The sequence below is a fragment of the Dromaius novaehollandiae genome, chromosome 12 (assembly GCF_036370855.1).
Source record: "Dromaius novaehollandiae isolate bDroNov1 chromosome 12, bDroNov1.hap1, whole genome shotgun sequence".
Lineage (NCBI taxonomy): Eukaryota > Metazoa > Chordata > Aves > Casuariiformes > Dromaiidae > Dromaius > Dromaius novaehollandiae.
In genome coordinates, this window is record NC_088109.1 from 15,595,578 (window position 1) to 15,620,228 (window position 24,651).

General features: G+C 43.4%; 1 protein-coding gene across 8 annotated transcripts in view; it reads left to right on the forward strand.

The window, feature by feature from the left end:
* The window catches only part of SETD5 (SET domain containing 5), a 74,638-nt gene that overhangs the window by 21,642 nt on the left and 28,345 nt on the right, over nt 1-24,651 (forward strand). For 2 of the 8 annotated variants that reach the window (XM_064519013.1, XM_064519019.1), the window contains exons 1-12: nt 5,358-5,710; nt 5,969-6,143; nt 10,783-10,994; nt 11,313-11,371; nt 11,781-11,968; nt 13,073-13,111; nt 15,234-15,476; nt 20,627-20,775; nt 21,101-21,218; nt 21,662-21,771; nt 22,054-22,303; nt 22,499-22,579. In XM_064519013.1, coding sequence (XP_064375083.1) covers nt 5,658-5,710; nt 5,969-6,143; nt 10,783-10,994; nt 11,313-11,371; nt 11,781-11,968; nt 13,073-13,111; nt 15,234-15,476; nt 20,627-20,775; nt 21,101-21,218; nt 21,662-21,771; nt 22,054-22,303; nt 22,499-22,579 — 1,677 coding nt within the window. In that variant the 5' untranslated portion in view covers nt 5,358-5,657. Of the gene's footprint in view, nt 1-5,356; nt 5,711-5,968; nt 6,144-9,988; nt 10,095-10,782; nt 10,995-11,312; nt 11,372-11,780; nt 11,969-13,072; nt 13,112-15,233; nt 15,477-20,626; nt 20,776-21,100; nt 21,219-21,661; nt 21,772-22,053; nt 22,304-22,498; nt 22,580-24,651 lie in introns of those variants that run through there. The other 6 variants (XM_064519014.1, XM_064519016.1, XM_064519017.1 and 3 more) reach the window with 5 other exon arrangements.

Here is a 24,651-nt window from a genome sequence, read left to right on the forward strand (position 1 = left end):
CTAGTGTTGCCTATTATTTTGATCCTTTCTCTTGTGGAATAAGACTGAGTCCTTTGAAGCCCAGTGGGATGGATTGCTGTCTTACTGTGCCAGTCAGTGACCAGGTGGTACCTGGTACTAGTGATAATAGTTTATACCCATGTAGATATTTTAGTTTTTGAAACTGACTCAGTTACTCACTCACTGCTTAGTGAATCCAGCTTGTTTTCATAGCCAGCCTAGGCGTTTCTATTGGCAGGCTGAGGCACAGTCCAAATACCTTTAGGAATCTGTACATTTTAGAGTAAGTTGGAGCTATGTCACTTAAGGATTTGTCTGCTCTGCGCATGCCTCTGTCTAGGTGTCTCTATGGAATAGTGCATCTGAAATTCTGGGAATTTGGTGTGTGTTAGAGCTAACTATTTTAAACTTGCAAAAACTCTTGACCTGACTCTATTTGCACTAAATATTCTTGCCCTTCTGTGAGCATCTGCCCTCTCCGTGATGTTTACAGGTGTGCTGGAGAGAACAGGCCGTGCTTGCTCACGTTCAGGTGGACTGCAATTTATATTTGGGTGACATGATATTTGAGGCAGCAAATGTTCTGTTTTCAGTATAACTGAAGCACTGCACATTTAGGTTAAATGTCCTGTAGATCTGCACTGTTCAGAGACTTCAAGGAGAAAACATTAATGAACTGGAGCCAGAAGCCTGCTACGCTGTTTCTGCTGCTCCACTTGCAGAGTGATTTGCTACTAATGCATATGACAGCATAAGTATGAACCAGTCAAAATTTGCTGGCTCTGTCCCAGGCGAGGTTGCTGGAGAGGATATCAGCTCAGGCTTGGTGGCAGAGTTGCAATTTCCAGTTTGCCACTAGCCCTGGCCCATGGCAGTGCAAGCTGCAGGAGAGGAATGTGCTTTGAATTTTACCTCCCTGGCAGTGGCTCGGGAGCCGAAAGAAGTGCAGTTCGTGGAATTATATGTGGAGCTCATCCTATATACGTGACTCCTAGGCCTGTTGCCAGGCATGCAGAAGAGGATGGCAGTTACCATTTAGACACTAGGAATCCCGGATTGTCAAAAGTCTTGGGTCCACGTCTGCTTTTGGGAATTGAACACCTGGGGCTGTTGTTAGGGAGGCATGGCAGGTAGTAAAGAAAATGCGTGTTTGTCCTTTGCTGTCCACAAATAGGAGGTATGTGAGAAACAGTCTTTGTGCCTGTGGGCAGAGGGGTTTCCCCATCCTTGCCCTGGCAGACACGTTGAGGTTTTGTATTGTCAGAAGAGTGTTTTTCTCGGTTTACCCATGATGTACAGTTACCATTTCACCATTCTTAGTAATGAATGAGATGCTGAATGCATGACGTTCAAGTATTTTAAAGCCTCCATAGATGAAGACTTAGACTTGCACTCACACTGTGCCGAGAAACAGGGTCAGTCTCTCTGTCCTCCCAATATTTGGCAGCTACTTTAGCCTTAACTCAGTGATTGTGGAAAGGTACAAGGGGAGGGTCTTTTCCCACCAGAAACTATCATGTCACCTGAGCGTTTACCAAGTGGTGTTGTAATCCATCTGAATGTCTGAATTTGGATAGCAATTGCAGCCTGTGGGTCTGTGTCCAGGATTTCTGTCAGGTGGTGAGTTTTCCACAGTTCTCAAATATTGTGTAGAGCTGGTCAGTAGCTGTTGGGGACCACAAATGACCAGAGGTGTCTATGAGACTGAGGCGGTAGGGCTTCATCAAGCTCCTGGTGAAAACAGGGACAAACACATCTTGAAGGAAGCCCTAGCGAGTTATTTTATTCACTCTGTTTGATTGTTAATATTAATTTTTTAACAGTAGAAATAATGAAATAGGTTTCCAGCAGTAAGTTTTCTATGTCTGTTTTATTCGTAACATGGAAGGGAGCTGAGGGAATGCTACTGGCGTTGCATCCTAAACAGAGTTTTGAAAATTAAATTTACTGTTACAGCAGGTATTACCTAACCTTCACTTGGCCGGTTCAGATTTCTTAAAGTCTTTTCTGTTGATACAGAGTGTTGCCTGAAATAACTGAAAAACATACCTTTATACCCTCTCTAAGGCCACCATTTATGATTTTGGTTCAAAGGTGAGTTTCTTAGTTTGTGACCCGAACTGAGTGAGAATCAAGGATCAAAAGCAATGGTAGCCGTGCAGGTGGATGTTCATCTGAGGCGTTCTGGTGATGTTGGAGGAGGTGGCTGTCTTTATACTGGGGTGACTGGCTTAGGAGACAGGAGTGCTGATATCAAACGTGGGAAAACATATATATTTTTTAATACTGGCATTTTCAAAAGCAACAAAGTATTAGTTGCATTTTAGGCCATGAAACTTCCTATTTCCATTTGATTTCTAGAAAAATTGTATTATAAGGAAGATAGATTTGTGCTGTGATTGCAGCTCTTCAAATTTGCATTACGTTTTTGAATGCTAGGACAACTCTTTCAGTGGCTCTGGAATGTACTTGATCCCCCCCATGGCTATATATTTTGGGGGAGAGGTAGAGAGGAGTTTAGGGATTGGAGGGACAAGTTTCTTAGCGTCTTTCCTCTTGATCTTTTAGATCCAGTAAGTACAACTATGCTTTTGACCTGTACATGAAGTCAATCAGCCAGTTAAATGAGTGAACATTTTGATGTCACCCCAGTATTTTCTGTGCATGCGAACATTTTGGGTGTTTGTATGGAAGGTTTCATGAAGACCACACTGTAGTTTAGCCTGAAGGTGATGTGGCCTTGGATGGCAGTCGTGAGATTTGTCACAGCAATTCATCATGAATGTTACATTGCCAGGGTTGAAAGTACAAATCAGCCAGCAGCAGCAAAGGTCAGAATCGGAGCCCCGGCGATGATTGAGCAAGTACTCCTGGGTCAACATAAAAGCGATCGAGCTAGCGTTCGCCTTGTCTACCCTTTTGTTTTGTAGTTCATGTTCCTTCGGTATTCGGTTTTCCAGAAGTGGGACTGTTGTGCCGAAATGGGCTGATGTTTGTACAGTGTCGATGGAAAGAGTTTCCTGTGAAAAGTGACTCGGAATTTGTCACATTTACCCCAAGACTGACAAGAATATTCCTGTGAATATTGAATCCAGAAGCCATCCCTGAAATGTTTCAGTTCTGCTGAGTCCCAAAGAGGCAGGAGGTTGGAATTTGTCCTAATTGCCAGCAGCCTGAGTCTCAGCTGGTTATGGTCATAGGAGAGGCAAGAAATCAACAGGAAAACATCCAGAGAAGTACTAAAAAGATTATTAAAAAAAACCCCAAACTTCTCCCTTAAAAGGGAAGGGTATTTCAGACACCGTGAAACTTCTATCAGTTTCTTAAGCTTTAGCCAGAGTTGTGTGTGAATTGGAGATGAAGGAAGAAATGATGTCAGTAGCTTTTTAGCTATAATTTAGCAGCAGAGTCTGTCTCGCTTGATGGCACTATGAAGTCAGTGCGACTACGTCCCAATAACTGCAGGTACGCGCGAACCCTAGAAACTCTGGAGCTAGAGGGGATATAGAAAGGAGAAGGTGGCCCTACCCACCAGTGGGTCCCTGTTGTATCCTCTAGAGATTATTCTTTTGACCAGTATCTGTCCCTATAAGCCATGAGTTTGTACAGGCTTTTGGATTTCCCTAGATGTACCTTTTTTTTTTTTTTTTACTGAACTTGTGCAATATATATATTTTTTCTTAGTGCTGTAGGTAAAAAAGCTTGGGAGGATTGATGGTGTGAGCTGCCAGGCACTGGGAATCAAGGTGCCATTTTGGGGTCTTTGATATTTTCTCTGGACGATGCATGTTTTCCTTGCTTGGTTTACAGAGGCACACTTCGAGAGACCGGAGAAGCAGCCTCTGTAATGCCTCAGAGCCCCCTGAGCACTGCCTTGCCTGTGCTTGGGTGGGAGCCTCTGCTTACACTAACTGTCTTATCTAGGGCTGAGGCTTAATCCAGTTGGAGCATCTTCCCTGTGAGGAATTGTCTGTTAATAAAAACATTGAGCATTTAAGAGAGGGATCTTATTTGCTGTCTTGTCCCTGGGGTTAAGCCAGGTTGGTCGGTGAACTATGTGCCTTCTTTTCTCTTCAAATAAAAGCAGTATTCGTTAGCTCCTTTTGTATGCAGATCTGCAGAAATCACAACTTTGTAGCAAGCACAGGAAAGGGTAAATGGGACATTGCCTAAACTTCCTTTTTTCAGAAAAACGCTCTGGACTGCCTCGGCTCTCTTGGGTTTGTGGGGTTGCCTGTGAGCTCCGTCCGGGTCTGTTTTCTTTCTCCCCACCTTCCCTTTGAGACCATTGTTTTGTGGCATAATAGGGAATTACTGCAGGTGAATTCTTAGAAATAAATATTATTAGCAATATTTACACAACACTCCTATAGTTCTCTGTGTGATACATGAACAGAAAGAGATTTCTCTTAGAGGAAAGTATTTCTTGTGATGAGGGAGGCCTGCCTTCCGAGGCAAAAGGGAAATGGAAGATTGCATGGGGAATTTCAGCCTTGTGACTCACGTGTGTTCCTGCATTTGCCCTAGTAGCGAGCTGCTACAAGATGCTGGTGTGGTTTTTTTAATATTTTTTTTTAATTAAGCAATCACTGGACTATGATGTCCAAAGTAAGTTCCCTGTGAGAAGTTCACTGCCCACAGCAGAGTTTGGCGCTCAGCCTCTCTGTAGCCCCCGAGTATTTGTTGGCTGGTTGGCAAAATCCTTGAGATACCGGCGAGCATGTGACCGGAGGTTAGCACGGAAAGCTGTCTCGTTTGGGTTACGCTTTGCAGGCCTTACAGAGCCGCACTGCCCAAGTCCGTGGAAAGACTGCAAAAAGTCACTCAAGGCTGTTCTGATTTCAGTTAAAGTTTAACTTGCAGAGAGGATGGCTGTAGCGATAGCCTGTCTTCTGAGTCGTTGCCATTTTCTCTGGTTTCGGCGCTTTGTTTGCTTCACCAGGTGCTGTGAAATGCAGCACTTACATATATTGTGGGAATTCTCTTTGGGCTTGCAGAAAATAACAGCTCCAGGATTAACTTTTATCGAGGTTATTTACGTAACGAGGAATGTATGCTGCTTTATCTCCGCTCGGTATCCAGCCCTTGGAAGCCTACGTTTCTCAGCGCTTCCCCTCGCCGCCTTGGCGAAAAGCTGCGGTCAGCAGGAAAGGTGGAGCCTCGGCGCGGGTTTTCCTGCCGGCCCCGGCGGGCTGCAGCGCGTCGCCCCAGCCCGGCCGCGGCTGCGCCCCGTGATGCCGCCGTGACTCACCGTCGTCTCCGCGCCGGGCCAATGGCGCCGCCGCGCTTCTCGTCACGGCCGCCTATGGGCGAGCGCCGAGCCGTCTGACGTGGCCCTGCTGCTGGGAGGGCTCAGCCGGGATTTCGGAAAGTCGGGGCCCTCTGCGTCAGGGCCGGCCGGCCTGAGTAATCGGGGCAGGATTCAGGGCTGCCCTTGCTTGTCGAGAGGAGCCTTCCCCTGCTCCCGGCGTAACCTTCCCGCAGGTCTAGCGCTTGCCCTCGCTGGAGGCAAAGTGAATGCAAATACGGGCCGGTCTCCAGCGAGGTGTCTCAGATCAGCCCAGCTCCTGCTCTGGGCTCCTTGTCCTCCCAGAAGAGGATTTGACTGCAGCTTGTGTCGGGAAGGAGTTAGGAAGTGTCCATGAAGGGCTGGGGTGATGGGTACCAGCCGCTACACCCGTGCAGAAGGAGCTAATACATTGCCTGTGTGGTAATTAGTGCTGAGTCTGGTCGCGGGGGGAACAGCCACTTCGTGGCAGTGGCTCATTTCATGTCTGCCCCGGACTGTACGAAGCTGCCATCTACCTCCTTCCCCGGCCCCAGATATGAAAATGACGTTAAAACGGTGCAGCGTGGCACTTGCTGGAAATCTGTTTCTGCTTGTCTGCTACCTAAAGCCATCTCTGTGGGGTACTGGGGAGGCCTCCTGCTCTCGCAAAGATACAACGCTCTGTTTCTCCCCCGGTAGGTTTCCCCATGTCCGTGACGTGTTGGCCGAGGCTCTGCGGCTCCTCTCCGCCCTCGGAGCGGCCAGTCGCTGCCCTCTGGACTCCGTGATCCCCGACGGGCGTCATGAGCATTGCAATCCCTCTGGGAGTCACCACACCAGATACGTCCTACTCCGACATGGCTGCAGGATCGGAGTGAGTGCTGCCCCGTGGCGGAAGAGGGGAGGGTGTCCGAGCGCGGCTGCGGGGTCCGTGCAGGCGCTAGTCCGCTCAGCTGAAAGGGTGTGCTGGCCCGCTGGCTGTATGAGAGGTGAATGTGGAGACAGGCTCTGAATGCTTAATAAATGCAGTGTTACAGAAGTTGGTAAGTTTGAGACAGGAGACAGGCAAAAGGGGAATTCCAAAAACGTGAAGTACTTAGCTCTGATTTTTATATGAGCTGGACTAGTATGTCTGCATGTGTGAGTGCAGACAGTTGTGCAATTTCTGGACCCATGTTTGAAGTTGGCTAAATACAAGTCAGCTCCTTTTCAAAAACTGTTATGTGCGGGATCAGGATGCTGAGCCTCCCTTGCAGCAGGGCTTAGCTCAGACTCAGTGCCACGCTTACATGATTGTCTGACTTCTGGACCAGCTTGGAGCTTGGCTGGAGATGTATGACAGCATCTGCCTGTATAGAGACCCTTATGTATGTTGCTCCTGCCCCTTGAGCAGGTTCCAAGAAGGGCACCTTGGGGGGCAGTCCTTCAGGGTCCCTGTCACAGGTGCCCCTTTTACAGGACTGTCACCACAGTACTCTATCTTGTTGGGGGGATGCTTACCATTTCTTTTGAAAGACTCTGCCTTGCAGGAGTCAGGTAGTGTTTCAAATCCTGAAAATACTACCTTGTGATCTTTTCTTAAAACCCTTGTTAATATGGTGTCAGCCGAGATGAGTACTGTGTTTTTGTTGGGGGCAAGAGAAAGGGCTGAAGTGATTTCTTTGTGCTTCTGCCTCCTGCTTTCCTGCATCCATCTTTGAAATATGGGCTGCACCATTTCTCTTAAAAAGCATATTTGGGGAGGAGGGTTTCCCATATAAAATTTGAAGGTACCTCCTGTGCAAATCCCTGCATACAAATTTGATCAGTGTAGAACAGATAATGCTCCACATTCTGATTTTGAGCTGTAAGAGCAACGGACTAGGGTGTGAATCGTTGCTTTTCCCTTCCATCTTGTCCTGATTCTACACAGTCAAACTCTCTGCAAGGCTTCCTAATGCTTCTTTTTGCCTGTTTTCCCATTGACCCCATTCTAGGCATCCTTTTCTCCTTGTGATGCTTCATTCAATCCAAAAGTCCATATTTTTGTGTGTCATTTTTAAGAGAGGAGTCAGTCTAATAAGTCACTGCTGACCAGTGACTTATCTGGTCCTTTACTTTTCAAGGTTTAACATTCAGTATTTCTTGTCACCATGCTTCTCCCACCCCAGCACTTTAAAGGCTCAGCTTCCAGGAACTTTAAGCTATCTTTGACAGGGAAAAGAGTGGTAAAAGGTCTGCTCATGTTCAATGTGCTTTGCCTTCTGAGCTGAGCATGATAGAGAGGAGAGACAGATATATCTGCACATGTCAGTTGTTACATTTAAATATCAAAAAGACTGTCTATAAACCTTCTGAAAAACTATCTTTCCCCCTGGTTTTAAGAAATGCATAGGTCCAACTTGAGGCTCGGCTGGAGTACTTTCTAAAATGGCTTTTGAGGATTTCTGAATTGGCCTCTCTGTCCATTTTCTAAAAATTGGGAAAGCCAGGACCCTGGCTTTCCATTGTTGCACTGTTGCTTCACTGCTGAAGTATCCTTCGTGAACGTGTTCAAAGTTAAGGCTATCCTCCACTTGTCGTTTGAAATTCTGTAAGTCTGATGCATGAAGTCTGGTATCCAAGTTTCTTGGCTATTATAAGGCATCGATTTCAAATATGTTTATCATTAAGGTAATGGAAAGGTAAATGGGAAACTAGCTTGGCCTCTCTTCAGGCGAGGCTTTAACATCCTCCCCTGCATGCTGATGCAGAGGGGAGCTGAAAATGCTGAAAGATACGTGTTTTATGGTCTCTGAGGATGCTCTGGAGGCTTCAGAGTACCTTTGCTATGATAATCTGGCTCTGCATAGTGGAGGATGTTGAGGCTCCTTGCAGGGTTGCAGTGCTTTCTGTGCTGATGAGGAAGCATGGGCCTCCAGCATCGTTGCCCCTGGACACCGTTGCACCAACAATCTTGAAGTTTTATTGTTGGTACTTATGGCAGCATTACTAGTATTCTAGGTTTACTGTTGTTAGGAATATGAGGTGACCTGGGCAGAGGACAGAACTGCGGCTTAGGCTGTTTGATCTCTTTTCCTTCTAATGTTGTTTCTGAAAATAAGATTAAACCTGAATGGATTTAACTCTACCAATCTAGAAATCCTAAAGGCCTTTTGTAGTGAAGATCCAGCAAGGCTGGGTTATATGGCAAGCTCCACACAGTGTCTTTATTAAGAAAAATATCATCTGGGAGGGATCACCACCTGTATCTTCTGCTTTATCAATTTAGGTGACTGTAGCTACATTGAAAACCAGCTGAATTTATGATGCTATCTGCCTAAATTCTGAGCTATGGATGTGGGGTTTCAGTAGATTAAAGGCCTGCTAATTCCTATAGTTCTTTGTGCAATACATTACTGCTCCTTGATGACCTAAAGGCAGGTCCACCTTACTCCAGAATAAGTCAAAAGCTTGGGAAGTTAGTATGTTAGTGGAGGTCAGGTTCAGTGGCAGGGTGGGGCAAATTTCAGTGCAGAGATTTCAAGAGCTGAAGAGGAAGTCCAAAGGGCACAGGGGTTAGCTTTCTTGGGTGGTGCCCAAACACTGCCCCACGCATGACGGCTGGGCATTAGTGCTCTGGAGCTCTGCCCGTGTCACGCTGGCAATGTAGGACCACCTGAGAGTCCTGCAAGATCTCGTCAGAGAAGCAGAATTCCAAGGTAAAGTTTTCCTTTCCTGTATTTTTCCTGCTTGTTCAGCTCCATGCCATAATTTTGATGAAGGTTTCAGCTGTAGCCTTTACTAGGTAATACTCTGTTGTATTCTGACATGGGCCCTACTTCTGTATACACAGAGGTTAGCTGACTTCCATCTGCCTGTGGAAAGTTCTTAACAGAGTGTGTTTCCCTGCTAGTCTTTTATCCATAGCCTCACCGTCTACTATTCCCTGCACTGAATTGCAGCTGTCCCTTCTCTGAGTAGGGTTTCTGCAGCCTCCTGCTAATAGCAGGATATACCTTTCATTTTGGGCTGTTTTTTTTCACCACCGTGTGGTGGAAGAGTGCATTGTACCTCATCAGCAACAAATTTCCTATTCAGCACATTGCACACTATGTTGCCTATAGAAATCACAGAGCAAATCTGAATTGTTTGTGGCCACTATCTGTTCAAGTCATGAGTTTCATTTGCTCTTTGTAACAGGAATCTCCAACTCCTGCTAGTTGTTCTCAGGACAGCTGCAGCTTTCATGCAGACTTTATCACAGGACATTGGTCTTGGCTAACAATTAGTATCTGAGGGAGAGAGAAAGAGGCACAGATGCAGGAAAGCTGCTTAGCTGCTTTCTGAAAAGAGCTGTTGTGGAAATAACATGGCAGTAGTGTTCAGTCCAGTGGGTTCAAGATTAACTTGGCTGAATTCAGATGTGAATGCTAAACTATACTCAACTTCCTCAGCTATAATGAAACTGGATTTGTTTCTTGGTTCTTACTCTTTTTTTAACTTCTCAGATTGAGACCCAGTTTAATGTAACAGGAGTTATCCAGGGTGGCCCTTCCTCAGTTGCTTGTCTTCTGTTGAAAGTAGGTTCATTCTGTCTCTCCAACTTCTGCACATATGATGCCTGGTGAAGTGCATAATACACCTTGATTTCATGAAGTTTCTTCATTTTGAGCTTATATGTTGAATAGGAAGGAGCAGTGAAATATTGGCAATGGAAGATGATATATTGATGGGTTTTGCTTCTGGCCCTTTCTGCAGCCCAGAGTCTGTGGAAGCTAGTCCAGCTGTCAGTGAGAAGAATGTGTACTCCAGCCACGGCTATGGGGCCACCCAGAAACACAGCTATCGCGGGCTGCCTTACGCAGTGAGTACTCTCTCTGCAGTGAATCAGCTCTTTATTGTTTGCTCTACTTGTTTCCTTGTTCCATAGTTCCTCATTACACCTTAGGAGTTTTTATTGGCTTATTTATTAGGGAATACATGTGGTTGAGTTGTGCCATACATGTTGTATCTTGTCTGTTTATTATTTGTGACCCCTTGTGTGCTCTATAGCAAGCTTTTTCAGTGTTCTAGGGGATAGATTTTAACTGAATGAAGTATATGAATGAGGTGTGAATATGTATGAATATGTAATATTTTCCTGATGGTATTTTTATGCCCTATTTGATTTATTGTACACTGTTTATACTAGCAGCTGCATAGATTTTCGTATTGGTAACTTATAACTATGAGAAATGAGGGGAAAGTCAGGGAGAGTCAGAGCATGGTTTGAAACTATGGGATGGATGGCAGATCATCTCAGATGATTGGCATTTTAACAGTTAATGTTGAAATAGTCTAGTTGCTTTCCTAGGTTTTGAATTTAATTCGTTGATGCAGAGGAAAACCATCTGCATCTCTCAGACTTGCTTTACCTTTGTGGTAGATTCAGGAATTGGCTATAGTTTTGCACTGGTTGCTTAAATAATAACCTGGGAACTGTGGATTTGGGACTTCTGTTTCTGGGCATCTTATCTCCATGTTAATAGTAGTACTGCAAATACTCATTTCAGGATCATAATTATGGAGCCCCTCCTCCTCCAACACCGCCAGCCTCTCCTCCTGTCCAGACCATTATACCTCGTGCAGAACTGAATGGCCTGCACTCACCTGATGAGGAGAACTCCGGGGACAGCGAGAGCTCCTCAGAAGGAGAATCAATTCCCAGTTGGTGCCACTGCAGTGTCTCCCAAGATGGTTTCCTCCTCAAGTGTGAAAAGTGCAGGTCAGTTTTGGTGCAGTGCAGATCCAGACTGCTCCTCGTGTTGACTTCTAACGCCGAACTGTCACATTTGGGCTGTGGGATGGACTTCCTTTTGCTAACTGGAGCATTCTTTCCAGTGCTTTACCTAGTATTGACCCTCCTCCTTTGCGTTGTCAGCCTGACAAGTGTTGGTGGCACCAGGAGTGGAGATGAGGATGTTAAATCGATGTTCTTATCATCCTGGGCCCCACTGAGGGCACGCATCTTGTGACATCCTGTTGAATTTCAAGTGACTTTACTCCTACAAACCAGCTTCAATTGTGCATTCTCGTTTGGCAGAGGAATGAGCAGGGGGAAGGTGATCAGACTCCGCCGCCGGAAGCAGGACAACGTGTCAGGTGAGTCTGAAGTTGTAATTCTGATAATGGTGATTTTCATTTCTTTCTGCAAGGCCTCGCTGTCTTTTGGCTGCTGTAATCATCCTATTGTGATCAGTGCCTTCTAATGTTCTTTTCCTCTCAACCATCGGGATTTTCTCTTCTCCTTCCCCCTTGCCCCAATCATCTCTGGGGGAGAGCAGATTACTTTGTGAACAGAAAAGTGAAACGTGTATCAGTGCCATTCAGTGAGATATCAGAAGTTTAGGAGTCCCGTTCCCAATTTGGGAGGGAAAACTGAGGTGGTGTAATTTTCTCAGGGAAGAGCTATGCAGAGCCATCAAGTCATCTTGATGAAAATGGACACAGGGGTAAGCTGTTCTCTATGGGATAGAGAATAAAGTTGCTAATGAAGCACTCCTCTCTGTAGGTGGGGACAGCAGTGCAACCGAGAGCTGGGATGAAGAACTGTCTCCCTCTACGGTGCTGTACACAGCCACACAGCACACCCCTACAAGCATCACTCTGACTGTCAACCGTGTCCGTAGAAGCAAACCTAAGAAGAGGAAGAGGAGTACCGAAAAAGCTCGCGCTGCTCCAAAGGCGAAAAAGATCAAGGTATGTGAAATGAGATGAGGTTGCTACAGTTCTGATCAAAGGCTATGCAGAGTATTGAGAACAGGCTGGCCCTTGAGGACGTTTTTGGTAATAGGCAAGAAGGTTTTGTCCTACCAGGAATTGCTTTTTCTGGGGTCATAGTGTGACACTTTATTTTTGTGAACTGCTAGAGCATATGGCTGTTAATTTACGAATTACCTGTCTGGTACTCCACGCTTGTTTCTCAGCACTGTTCATTTATGCTCAGGGGTTTTGACTCACTTATCTTCTCCCTTCTCCTGTATTAGGATTTGGGAGAATAGCTCTTGGAGTCTGTCTGCTTATGGCAAAGGGGAATCTGTGAATAGGATGAAATATGAAGGGAAAAGGGCAGTACTTAGTGGATTAAATTAGGGATCTGGCCAGCAGTGCTTCTTGGTGCTGTTCTTCAATGACAGCTCATACCTGTATGGAGAATTACACAGGTAGTGATGAACATCTGAGGGATGACTTTACTATCTTGATTGTGAGGATTTAGGGACTGGGATGGTTTCGGATTGCTTATGTTGGAATGCAGGTGGGAGCAGCTGGTTCTTTTCTATCATCTGCTAGCTTTATCATGATTCTCCCCAGGTTAAGCTTCCCTTGAAGTTCTTCTGGTAGGCACAGAGATTTGTGCTGATTAAATAAAAGATTGGGAACAGGAGCTGTGTGAGCTCTTCAGTGTGTGTCGGGTGTGGGGTGTGTATGGGTGTTTTTTGTTTGTTTTTTTATGAACCAGCTCAATTCAATTGCTGGCCATTTCTTCTATCAAAGTGGGATTAGTTGGGTGAGTTTTGGTGTTGATCTTGAGATTTTATAAAAAGTGTGAAGCAGGCTTTCTCAGTTCAGAAATCCTGGCTGTCAAACTTTTTTGCAGCTTCCACTGGATCTGCATTGTGGAGTTTCCTTGTTCAAGTCCATTGCTTCTTGTATAAGTTTTCCTGTTATTTTTGCCATCTGTTGTTAAGAGTTAATCTGTTGGGGTAAGAGCCACTGTGTTTCTGGGGCTCTTAATTCTGAGTAAAGATTTATATAACACTTTTTCTTTTTTTCTCCTCTCTCTCCTCCTTATTCTGGGGACAGGCCTTTCGAGAGGGCTCACGAAAGTCTCTGAGGATGAAGGTGAGTGGAACTGGAAAGCCTCTGTGATGGTGGTGGGTTTGGGGTTTTTTTCCCTATAGTTTTCTTCTTCTCTTGGTTTGCCTGGGGAATCTCTGATTGCGGTACCAGCCTTAGAATAATCCTAAGCCTTATCATGCACCGCTATTCAAAAGGGTATCACAGGAATTACCCCCTGAACCTTGCTTTTGCTTTAGATGGCTCATCACTTTCTGCAAGGCAGATGTCATCCTGTTTCAAGAGATGAGACTGATTTATGATAGCTTGGAGTGGGGTGTTTGATATAAGAATGCAGAACTGGTTGTGGCTGCTCTCTTGTGGGGTCAGTTATCATTTGATTGCATCAAAGATATTTTAATTTTGGGCATCTAAGTTGGTACAAATTTAATGTTGGAGTTTCTAACGGTATTGCTTTGTTCCTCTCCACATCCTCTTACCAGGGATGGGTTGAAGAATGTATTTATTTCTGATTTTTTACAATATTTGTGGGTGTGGCCATCCGACAGAGAGATTTGACAAAAAGGGGGGCTTAATTTTGGAGCTAAATACGTTCTAGAGACATAAAAGTTGCCTTAAAGTTCAGACTCTGTTCCATCTGGCCTCAGTATTGTAGCTGGCAGTGGTTGCTAGCAGGTGAGTCGGAGGAAATGGGACAATTCTGTGGTGTGTCTGTGTGCACCTACCTCCATAGTAACTAAGTATCTTGAGAGGGTAAAGATGCCTGAAAGCTCTTAGGCTTTTAATATATGTGATGAAAATAATGATTGTTCTTCAGTGTTCTTGTCACTAAAATATCTGTGTCACATATTTCTCAGTCTTTTATTAACCCTGTTAAATTTTTGACCTCTGGAATATCTTTTGCTGAGTTTCTTGAATTACTTATCAAGTTACCAATGAAGTTTAAAATTGTTTTTACCAGCTTCTCTCTTCCCTCCCTTACAAGATGAGATTATCTGATTTTTACCTTTTCTTCTTTACACTGCTTAAGACTTGCAGTTCTAACCTGCTCAGTATTACCCTATGCTTGTGTCTTGCTCTGGCTGCTTTTCATCTGCCTGTTCCATTTCGATGTACTACTGATCTGCATTTGCCCAGAATTTTGTCAGGATCAGAACTCCTGCGTGTGTTTGGGTACCAGTCACACACAGAAGCAATACTCTGATCAAATATAAAATGTAGTGAGTAAGCGTGTGCAGTAAGTGACAGAGGGACAAGATTGCAGTGTTGTGACTGTCCCATTCTGTGCTTGGTGATGGGCACAGCTGTGATATTCCAAACCAGAGAAAGATGCTTTATTTTCTGTTAAAGTGTCTGCCTGTTTTGTTTTCCTTCAACCTTTCTTTTTTTTTTTTTTTTAAGTTTTCCTCTTTCACAGACAGTTAACTTTGCATTTTTGTCAACCATGTTCTTGTGCTTATTGTTAATATTTTCCTTTTGTGTCCTTGTTGAGTATAACAGAAATAAAAGGATGGTGAGGAATAGCAGATGGGAACAAACAGTAGTTAAGGAGTGTAAGGAGAGCACAAAAATCTGTCTTTAAAGACTGAGGAAGAAATTTCATCTTGTTCCACTTGTTTCCATGCCTTCATCTGTGTATGTCTATGTAGGATAGCCCAGAGAGACATCTCATGCTTTCATCTGACATCTGTTGTGACCCTAGACTAGACAGTCTTCCTATTCCCTTGCATATGTTGGGGTCCGTCTCTGTAAAGAGTCAGATACAATCGGTATGAGCTAGCACTACGTTGGACGTGTGTGTTGATTGTAGGACAAGCCTGCATGAGGTTTATTTGCTTTTGTGTGTTTTTTCCTTTGCTTTTTCAATTTGCTTAATCGTGCTTCTTAAGAGTCTTAAAAAGAACTTCTAATTTTCCTGTATGCAATAGTGCCAAGCACCAACTGGCAAGAGGTCTTAGTCCTGCCCAGAGTTCTCCATAGATTTTTGAGTAGCACCTTTGTACAATATTTTGGAGAATGGAGATTCTGAAAAGGGTGTCCTCGTAACTAATGCTTTCTTAGGTTGGAATAGATACGAGTTTTCTGTAGCAGATTCACATGCTCGGGATGGTGTGGGTAGGTTTTCCCCATTGTATGCTAGCCATTCACCCTTTGCTATTTGGTGCAGAATTCCCCTTCTGAAGCACATGCCTTGGATGAAAACACAGCTGAAGGGTGGGAGAATCGAATACGACTCTGGACAGACCAGTATGAAGAAGCCTTTACTAACCAGTACAGTGCTGATGTGCAGAACCTGTTGGAACGTCATCTAAACTCTAATAAAGAATATGTGGGCAAAACTGCTATGCTAGACACAATCAACAAAACGGAGCTGGCCTGCAATAATACTGTTATTGGGTCCCAAATGCAGGTAAGAACCGATGTGGCAGCAGTGGGGTAGGTCAAGTCCTCTGGTTTTGGGGCATAAGGTGTGGGTGAGCAAGCATATCGTAGCTGGTCATGGTATTGTTTCAAATTCCAGAGACTGGTAAGGATAGGTTTGATATGAAAAGAAATAGGAGAGATAGCAGTGCCACATCATGAGGTCGCCTTTGCGTTTACATTCAGAAGGACGTGCATTCAACCACATCAGTTTTGCTATGCTGGGGATGTTTTGTACCTTTCTGGGATATGATTCACAGATATTTTACCATATAAGCTTTTGGTGCCTGAATGGCTTGGGGCGCAGAACCAGATCTATCACTTGCTGGAAATAGGAAATTTCCTACTTTTCAGCTGAGTTTTTTCTCTTCTTTTTTTCTGGCTAATGTTGTATACAAAGCTATTTTAAAGACACCTTTCAACATTATTCCAGACTTTTGGATGAGTATTTGGACAGGTAATTTTCAGCTACTCTAGGATGACAGTTGATTTTCATGGAGACTGTCTCCCCAGCTCTTTCTCTTCTGAGATGTTCAGTGATTGGTATTTTGCCAGCTTCATGCTATGCATGTAGACTAGGACAAGCGGGAAAAGAACGTGTTTGTGTGGTGTTGTCAGTCCTTTTCACCACTCTTGTCAGCTATGTTTCATTTGTTCATGCTTTATTGAATAGAGGGTAGCATTGCCACTCGTTTCAGCCTAGGCTTTGTGGGTTATTCCTTGAACTGAGATAGGTGAAACTGCAAAACGATGGGCTCCAAAATGTGTGTACGGCCGCTTTTCTGTAGAGAGGGAACAGAGTCAGAAACCTAAATATCAGGTGGAAGTTTGTGCTTGAATCGCTCCTGTTTATATCAGCTGACTCACCTCTATCTGAAGTTCATGTGCTCCCTCCAGCTTTTCCCTCTGCTTTCATGTAGATGAAGCACTCCAGGCAAAGCACAGAGCCTATAAGGGAGAATGCAGAAAGGGGACTTCAGACCCAATTTCCTTCTTCCATTTCCTCTGTTTCTGGGATAATCTTTGTTTATATCTCTCTTTACAACTTGTAGAGATAAAAACTTTTATGTGGCTATGAGCAGCCTTCTAAGGTGGGACAATCATGGGGAAATACAGGAGGGGGAAATTTTCTGCTTCTCTGAAGATCTTTTTTTTTCCCAAATCTAGATTTTATGCTTTCTACCTCTTTAACAAGCCCTGACAAGCCCTGAAATAAGTAATAAAACATATGTCCGTTTCCTTTCCTCACCCTCACAGAAGACAGCAGGGACAGGTCATTGTAAAAGACACCATACACAAGTGCACCTGCTGCTTTTGTCATGCTTTCTGCTCTCTCCCTTCCCTGTACAGGTATAGACTTTCCCATAGGGAGAGAGGGGCCAGCATACCAAATCAGAAGAATCCAAATGTGATATATTCCAAAGAAACATAAGAATCGAAAGTTGCAGAACTGCATAGTGAGCTGCAGTTATTCTAAACAAGCTGTAGTTATCTGTCTAGATGATATCTATCATTTCACGTGTTGAGAAAGTATAGTAGAGGCTTGGTGGCTTTGTAGCACCTCTTGCATATTGAGGAAGTGTCAGGTGGCTGTCCCAGGCTGCTGCTTGTCAGCCCTTACGTCCTTGTTTTCTCTGCTCAGCAGATCGCTGTGGAGTGTTGAGAGGAGGATAGCCGGCAGAGATGTGGAATGACCAGCAGGGAGTATGTGGTCTTTCATCCTATGCTTTGTATTTTTCTTCCGCTTCTTCTGTCTCATCTCTCTTACATAAAGTGAGAAGGTTTTTCAGTTTGCACCAGTCATCATTTAACTGGGTATCATTGCTGAGCATAAAAGTAGCTTTTCTGGGTGATGAGAAACTGGCTGCTTTAAACCAGAAGAAAGTTTTGAAGAGTAGTGGCGTCAATATAGAGATAGCAGCCACGTGTATGAGATGGGTATCATGACTGCCCTATTTGGCTATGGAAACTCTGGAATGGAGGAGAAAGGAATAAAAATAAAATGTCGTTTATGTCCTGCATACTTTCACAATTGATTCAGCTTGGGTAGGCAATGATGCAAGTACAGTCCCTGTATTCTTGGGTGGGAGGGGGGAGACCTAAATGCTTCTCCAAAACCAAGGGAAGAGTAGGGAAAGGTGGGTTTAAGAAGCTTCATATGGGATATGGGATTTTGATCCCTGGAATGTTTGGATAAACCAATTCTCAACTGTCCTAATGATGCAAAGGGAAACCTGTGAAAACCTGAAGCTGTTTAATGTCCTAAGTAAAATCAGCTTAGTTCTTGCTCCTGCCAGAAGCTTGGCAAATTGAAAGCCGTGAAGTACTTTTCTGCCTGTTGTTATCAAACCAAACGCAGGGTCAGTAGCTGCCCTCTGTTGCCTCTGATAATTGCTGACTGGAGCTCAAACCCCTGACTGACTTCACATTCTGAAGTGAAAAGCAAAAGTGCTTTTATAAAATAAAGCCACTGAGTATTATGCAGGTATTGCTGTGCAAAAATATCAGAACAGCTTTGATGACGAGTCAGCAATCCCTAGTCTATGACATGAATAAAATCATTTGTTCATTTTGCACATGAAAGCATGGCAGCTAATCCTCTTCATATTTCTAAACTCGGAGAACTAAAAACAAGCTGAGCCAGGATCTTATCAGAAATGCTATCAGATCATTCCTGTTCTACCACCCTCAGATAATTGTTAAGTTTTACAAACGCAGAGATTCCTTTCTAGGCTTTCTTCTCCTTCCACCACCCCACTTTATCTCACTTGTGTTTCCAAAGTTACTTTCTAGAGTTAGAGGAACAGTTACACTGATAATAAACAGGAAAAAAAAATCACTTCCCTTAGGTAACTTGTCTAGTTAGATAGAGCTCTGTTCACAGGAGGTAATCCAGCTGGAGACATACAGTTCCTTGAGCATGATCACAAACACAGACATATAAAAGGTCAGTCATGGGCCAAAAGTGAGAATGAATGCTGCCAGATGTGAACCCACATCTCTGAAAAATGCTAGGAAAATATGACACAATGGTAGAATAATTTAGGTTGGAAGGAACCACTAGAGGTCATCTGGTCCAACCCCTGCTTAGGGCCAGCTTAGATAAGGAACTGATCATAACAGAAAACAAGTGATAGTATAGAAACAAATAAAATGATCCTCCTGGAAATAGGATAAAATTTCTGATTTCTCACATCTGTGCCTCAGTCCTAATTTATCTGCTAACTTCAGATATTCCCTCCTTATCTCCTCCCACCAAACATGCCAACAAATCTAGTTTCACCTGTTTATCCTACACTGCCATAATTGGATAATGTAAAGTATGTCTAATGTTTTTAAAATAATTTGGCCAGAGAAGACTACTACTGTCCTGGGCAATGCAAACTCATCTTATCCTAGAGTTCACTGGTGTCATGGGGTTGGTGATCAGAAATCAGGGCTAGCAGTGTAGCTGCTTAGCCCAGAAATAACTTGGTCCTTTCGTGTCAGTTCAGTGGGCTTCTGTGGACTTGAGAGATGCTCTGTGAGCTCCTGTCAGGACCTGAGACAGGAGATGAACAACCTTCCGCAAGGCTGTTCAGTCTCTAATATGTACATTCGGGGTTTTTTCAGTTGTCTGGGGATAGAGCGGTATGAAAATGGTTCCTGGAAGTGTACCCTGTAGGCATGATGTAGCATTGGATGCATCTCTGAGAGGAGGTCTGGAATAGCACAACCATTACTCACGTCTGCATAGGTTTCAAATGAATATTTTGATAAAGCTATTTTTATCCTGGACCTGAGAGAGAAAAGTCAACAAATGGGTCTTACTTTACTGGCTGATCTAAGGTCTGCAGTATGTCATGTTAAAACAATGAAAGTATTCCTCCTCCAGAAGAGGTTTGTTCAGAGCATGTGTAAAAATGTTACAAAAGAGAAAGGTAAAGTCTGTGATTCAATACTTTGAACACAGTCAATACAGAGGGTTTCATTTGGTTTCCAGGACGGAGTGCTGCCTTAAGGCATTAGCTTTATTTTCAGGAGGGAGATTAGAAAGTCATCGTTCTGTCATTGTCCAGATTGAGCCCCTCCTTAAGCTAGGGTGATTTTTATCCATTTGAGCAGACTGCCCAGTAACTGTTTCTAAGCAGAGAAGAGTTTTATCAGGAAAAGTTGCGAGCTTTCTTTTAACAAAACCTCGTATTTTAGTTCTAATGTAGATAGGTGATTGTCATTATTACTGAAATAAGAATACTTTGTCTAAATTCACTCTGGAAAAGTATCAGAATCTGCCCCTTAAGAATAGCATGATTAGGAAAGAGCAGGCACAGCTCTTATGGTAAGGCAGTCAGCCATCATTACGTAATTTTGCAAATTTCCCTAATTTTCACTTGCAGAGACGTTCAACCTTTTACAAACAAAGTACTTTTCCTACTTATGGGAGAAGTGTTTTCTATGCCTTCATGCTTATAATACTCCCTCCATTATTCTGTAAAGCACTTCTCCCTTGGATGTCTGTCCTTAAAAAAAAAAAATGTTGAGGTTTCATACTGTCAAGGCATGTTGATGTGAAAATCCGTTGTATTGGGTCTGTGAACTTAACAAAGATTCAGCAAACTGCCGATAGTTACTTGAAAAACATATTTCTTCACTTTTTTTAAATAAATAAATAAAAGTCCCCAGCATTAGTTGAGCAGGAAGATAAAGAGAAGATTCTGGATGGCAGTAGATAGCCACAGCTAAAGTCTTTGGCTTGTTAGGTAGAATTTACCATCCTCTGTAGAAGGAAAAACATGTGGTTTTTTTTCTCTGAATGTGTGACAATCCAAGATTTAGGGGGAGCAGCTCCCTACTAGCAGCAACTGACAGGTCTGGTTATGCCTTCGAGCTGCAAGACTAAAATACTTGGTCCGATAGATTTGTGAGACTTACTGTTAAAGGAAAAGAATACCTATTATTTTGTCTGTTTTCAATAAATACTGTCAAGGTCATTGATAGTTGCTGAAATGTCACAGAATAAACAATATATTCACCTGACCAGAATTTCCCGGTGCTGTTACTAGATGAATTTTTCTTTTTATGTAGGAAAATACTCTTCACAAAACAGTGGCCCAGGCCTTTGGTCTAAGTTCTCATATTGTGCTCTGGTTTTTGTTACAGCTGCAGCTGGGAAGGGTGACTCGGGTTCAGAAGCACCGGAAGATCCTGAGGGCAGCAAGAGACTTGGCACTAGATACCCTTATAATTGAGTATCGAGGGAAGGTTATGTTACGACAGCAATTCGAGGTCAATGGGCATTTCTTCAAAAAGTAAGAGTACTATGAAGTGACTAGTGTGAGAGCATCATGGCACAGAGAGACTAGCGTCTCTGCGGGATAAAGCACACTGACAGGGCTCTTGTTGGCTGTGCCATCCATAGAAATGTGAAATCAAATACGCAACATCAGCTTGATGCTCTGTTTATGGATGAAAACCTTCTTAAGTAGATATGTTAAACTGTGATCCTGGAAGTGCATAAGCCTCCAGAGCAATAGTGCTGATGGGATCACTGTTTCTAGTAAAGCGAGGGATACCTATTATAAATGCTATGGGAATTGGGTATTTTGGGATTGAGATGTTTTGTTACTTCTCTAGGCCATACCCATTTGTGCTGTTCTACTCCAAGTTCAATGGCGTTGAAATGTGTGTTGATGCCCGCACCTTTGGTAATGATGCCAGGTTCATCAGGCGTTCCTGCACTCCAAATGCAGAGGTAAATTCTCACTTCATTGTCACCATAATTATGGATAGATGTTTTACATATGTTTAGTGTCTTACCTTTTTATGAATATTAAACCTAAAATGCTGCAGATGGGGTAAATTCTCTGCATCTCTTACTCATTTGGCAGTTTATACTTGGAAGATGAGATCAGAAGAAGTTGGGGAATATGACTTTTTCTTGAGAAGGGAAACTTCTTTTTTAGCTTTCCTTTGGCTGCAGAATGCTAGTTAGAGATAGCAGGTGGTATGAAGTGTAAGTGGAAAAGCACAGGATGAGAAAGATCAATGAGAGACCAGTGAAGCAGGCTTTTCTCTATGGACAATTTAATTATTCCTGCAATAGATAAGAGCTATTTTGCAGAAGGAGGCTTCCCCCTTGAAAATAAGAAGCGCAGCTGGTGGAGATGTCAGTTTCTCTCTACTTTGTTTAACAAGGTTCGTCATGTGATTGCTGATGGGATGATCCACCTGTGTATCTATGCTGTTGCCACCATTGCCAAGGACACAGAGGTTACCATCGCCTTTGACTATGAGTACAACATCTGGTGAGTCCTTCACCTCACCCAGGAGCTCTCCACTGCCCTCCTGGACTGGACATCTTCCTCCAGCCCTTTCCTCGCATTCTACATTTTGCTCCGTTTTCTACTGAATTGCATTTTCCGGCTATTCTGTCCAGTTCTGCTGGCATATTCTACAATAGAGGCCATAAGGTAGCCTGCTGTCCTTGCTTTGGCACGTGGTGAGATGTTTAGTAGGAGATGCATTAAATGTCTCTGTATAAGGGTTGAGAAATGAAGAGTGACACGAATTATGTTTGTGTTTTGGAGCAGCAACTATAAAGTGGATTGTGCGTGTCACAAGGGGAACCGGAATTGCCCCGTGCAGAAACGTAGCCCAAATGCTGCGGAACACCTACCTCCACCTGTTTTAGGCACACTGCTTGGGGCAGAAACACGCCGTCGAAAAGCCCGTCGAAAGGAGCTAGAAATGGAACAGCAGGGCATTGCATCGGATGAGAATGGCAATCAACAAACAGAGGAAGTTCCAGAGGGACCTGCAGCAGTCAGTGACAGTGAGGTAAAATCCTTGACGCTTTGTCAAATATCTTTGTCTTTCTGTGGTGTGGATTCTGTTTTATAGGGCAGTGGTTTCTCCAGGGCAAAAACTGCGAGCAGGCCTTCTGTAAAACTTTGGCATGCAGATTGATATAAAAGCACTATAAAAGCAGCTTCAGATTTTGTTTGCCTTACTAAGTCTGGGCTTCTCTTTCAGGTTGCAGATAAAGAGGAGAAACAGGAAGGGGAGAAAGAGGAGTCTGTAGATGAACAGGGAGCCTTGGTCCACAACCGACGGGCAAGTACCTCTCTCAGTCTGGGTATCATTCCCCTTAGGACTTGTTTCATGCCCTGACCAACAGGTCCAGCTGGTTATTTCAGTAGTTCCAGTACAAGTTCCAGTTCTTAATGGTCTCTCTTAATTTGTTAAAACCAGGCTGTTCCCTTATCACAGGATATTTGGTAGGGCACTGCAAATTAGAAGATCCAGGACAGGTCTGTTGCCCAGCTGAAAGGATTAACTCTTACTTTCAGGGCTGTTCTACAACCTAAAACATACTATTAACAAGATGGCACCAGATTTGGAGTAGTTGCACCTTTTTTTCTGCTCCTGCAATGCCCCTCCTTTTTGCCAGCTCAGGGATTTATGGAGCCATATGATGAATCAGAATTTGAAATTGATCCTGGTTAAAACTGACCTGTTTTGCTGGCTAGTTTAGGTTTGTTAACCTTTATCTGTTCCCTGTGTGGGTTCACTGAATGGTTATGCAAACATGTTGGCATGAGGGTGGCAAAAGTTGATTAGAAGGGTAGACCACCAACAGCAAGGTTGGCACAAGTCTGCGAAGAGTATCCATGGAGCTATATTCTTTATTAGGAAATCCCTTTGTGCTCCCAAATCATTGTCATTTTAATCAGTATTCTTGATAAAAATGTTTCTTAGTGCTCTTGGATCTTTAATCACACAATCCCTTCTCTGCCTTCTTCTGTACTGAGTAGAATTAGTTAGGTTTTTATTCCTCCAGTATTTTAGGTGTTCTTTAAACTGTGATTAAATAATTCTTTTCTGCATTTTCCAAGAGGAGCTATAATTTCTTATGCCTTCTATAGCATCTGGGGTTGCTCACTGGATTAGGATATTTTATGCATGTGAATGCAGGTGTTCTGAGCTCTGCTCAATGCATTGATGTTTAAAAGGAGGGAGGGGGAAAAAAAAAGCAATGAATAAAAAGTGTTCCTTTCCTCTACCGGGCAACAAATGTATCAGAGCTCAGAATTCCCTGTCCTCTTTGTTCACCAAATACCTTAACCACCCCTCTTCCTCTGATCAAAGAAACTGGTCTTGTATGTGCAAATTTTCTGAGCCGTGCTTTAAATAGTGTTGGGATAGTGTAGCAAATTGCAAAGTTGAGGGCCATCCACAGAGAATGTACAGCAGCCCTTTTCTAATCTCAGCAGAGATATCCTTGGAGTATCACATGGATTTTTTTAGAAGGGACAAGATAAAACAGTCAGTTTCTGCTAGAATTTGAATAAAAGCAATCTTCTATCAGACTGGCCTTAAGATTGGAGGGAAGATTTCATTTTTAATGCAGAGAAGCTGGTCTCTTTCTGGGACAGTATAACTCAAGAAATCTTTTCTCACAATAAGGTATTAGTTTTCCCTGAACCTGTGTAAGCCCTGTTCCTGTACATGTTTCACCAGTTAATCTTCTTTAACGAGATTGTTTTCTATACTTGGCACCACGTAAATACCTGTATTTATAGTTTTCCTCATGTCTCAAAAAATTTATTTTTGTGTGTATTGAATATCCTTTGAACAGAAAACTGTAAAAGCCAGGCTGCTGTGATTGAATGCTGCTCTATGATTCAAGATACTTTCTCCTCCATGGCACTTCTCAGCATGCACCTGCCCCCACCTCTTAAAATTCACTCAATTCAGCCTGCTTGTCAGTCACTGCTGCCTTATTGTACAGAACCTTTTATATGCATAATGACCAATTATCTTGATACTACCAGGTGATAAGATTTCCTGTCCTTTCTGTTTGCATAATAAATACTTTCTTTTTTGCCTCCGTACTCTCTCATGTTGTTCTGTTTTTCTTATCCACTATGTAAGCTGCTTGGACAAGAGCTTTTATTTTTGAGCTGTGTGATCTCCTGACATCAGGGAAGGAATGAATCTGGATCATTTTAGTCAGTTTGCGTGGTGTGTTATACTTAATGCAAATTACTGATTCACTTAATTCTGTTGCCTTTGGCTTATGTTTACCTCTAATGCTTGGTCATTAGTGAATGGCTCCATTTGTTTCCAGATTGTCTCTTCACTCTATTCTATGTCTTATGTGTTTTAATTCTTCGAAAATATGC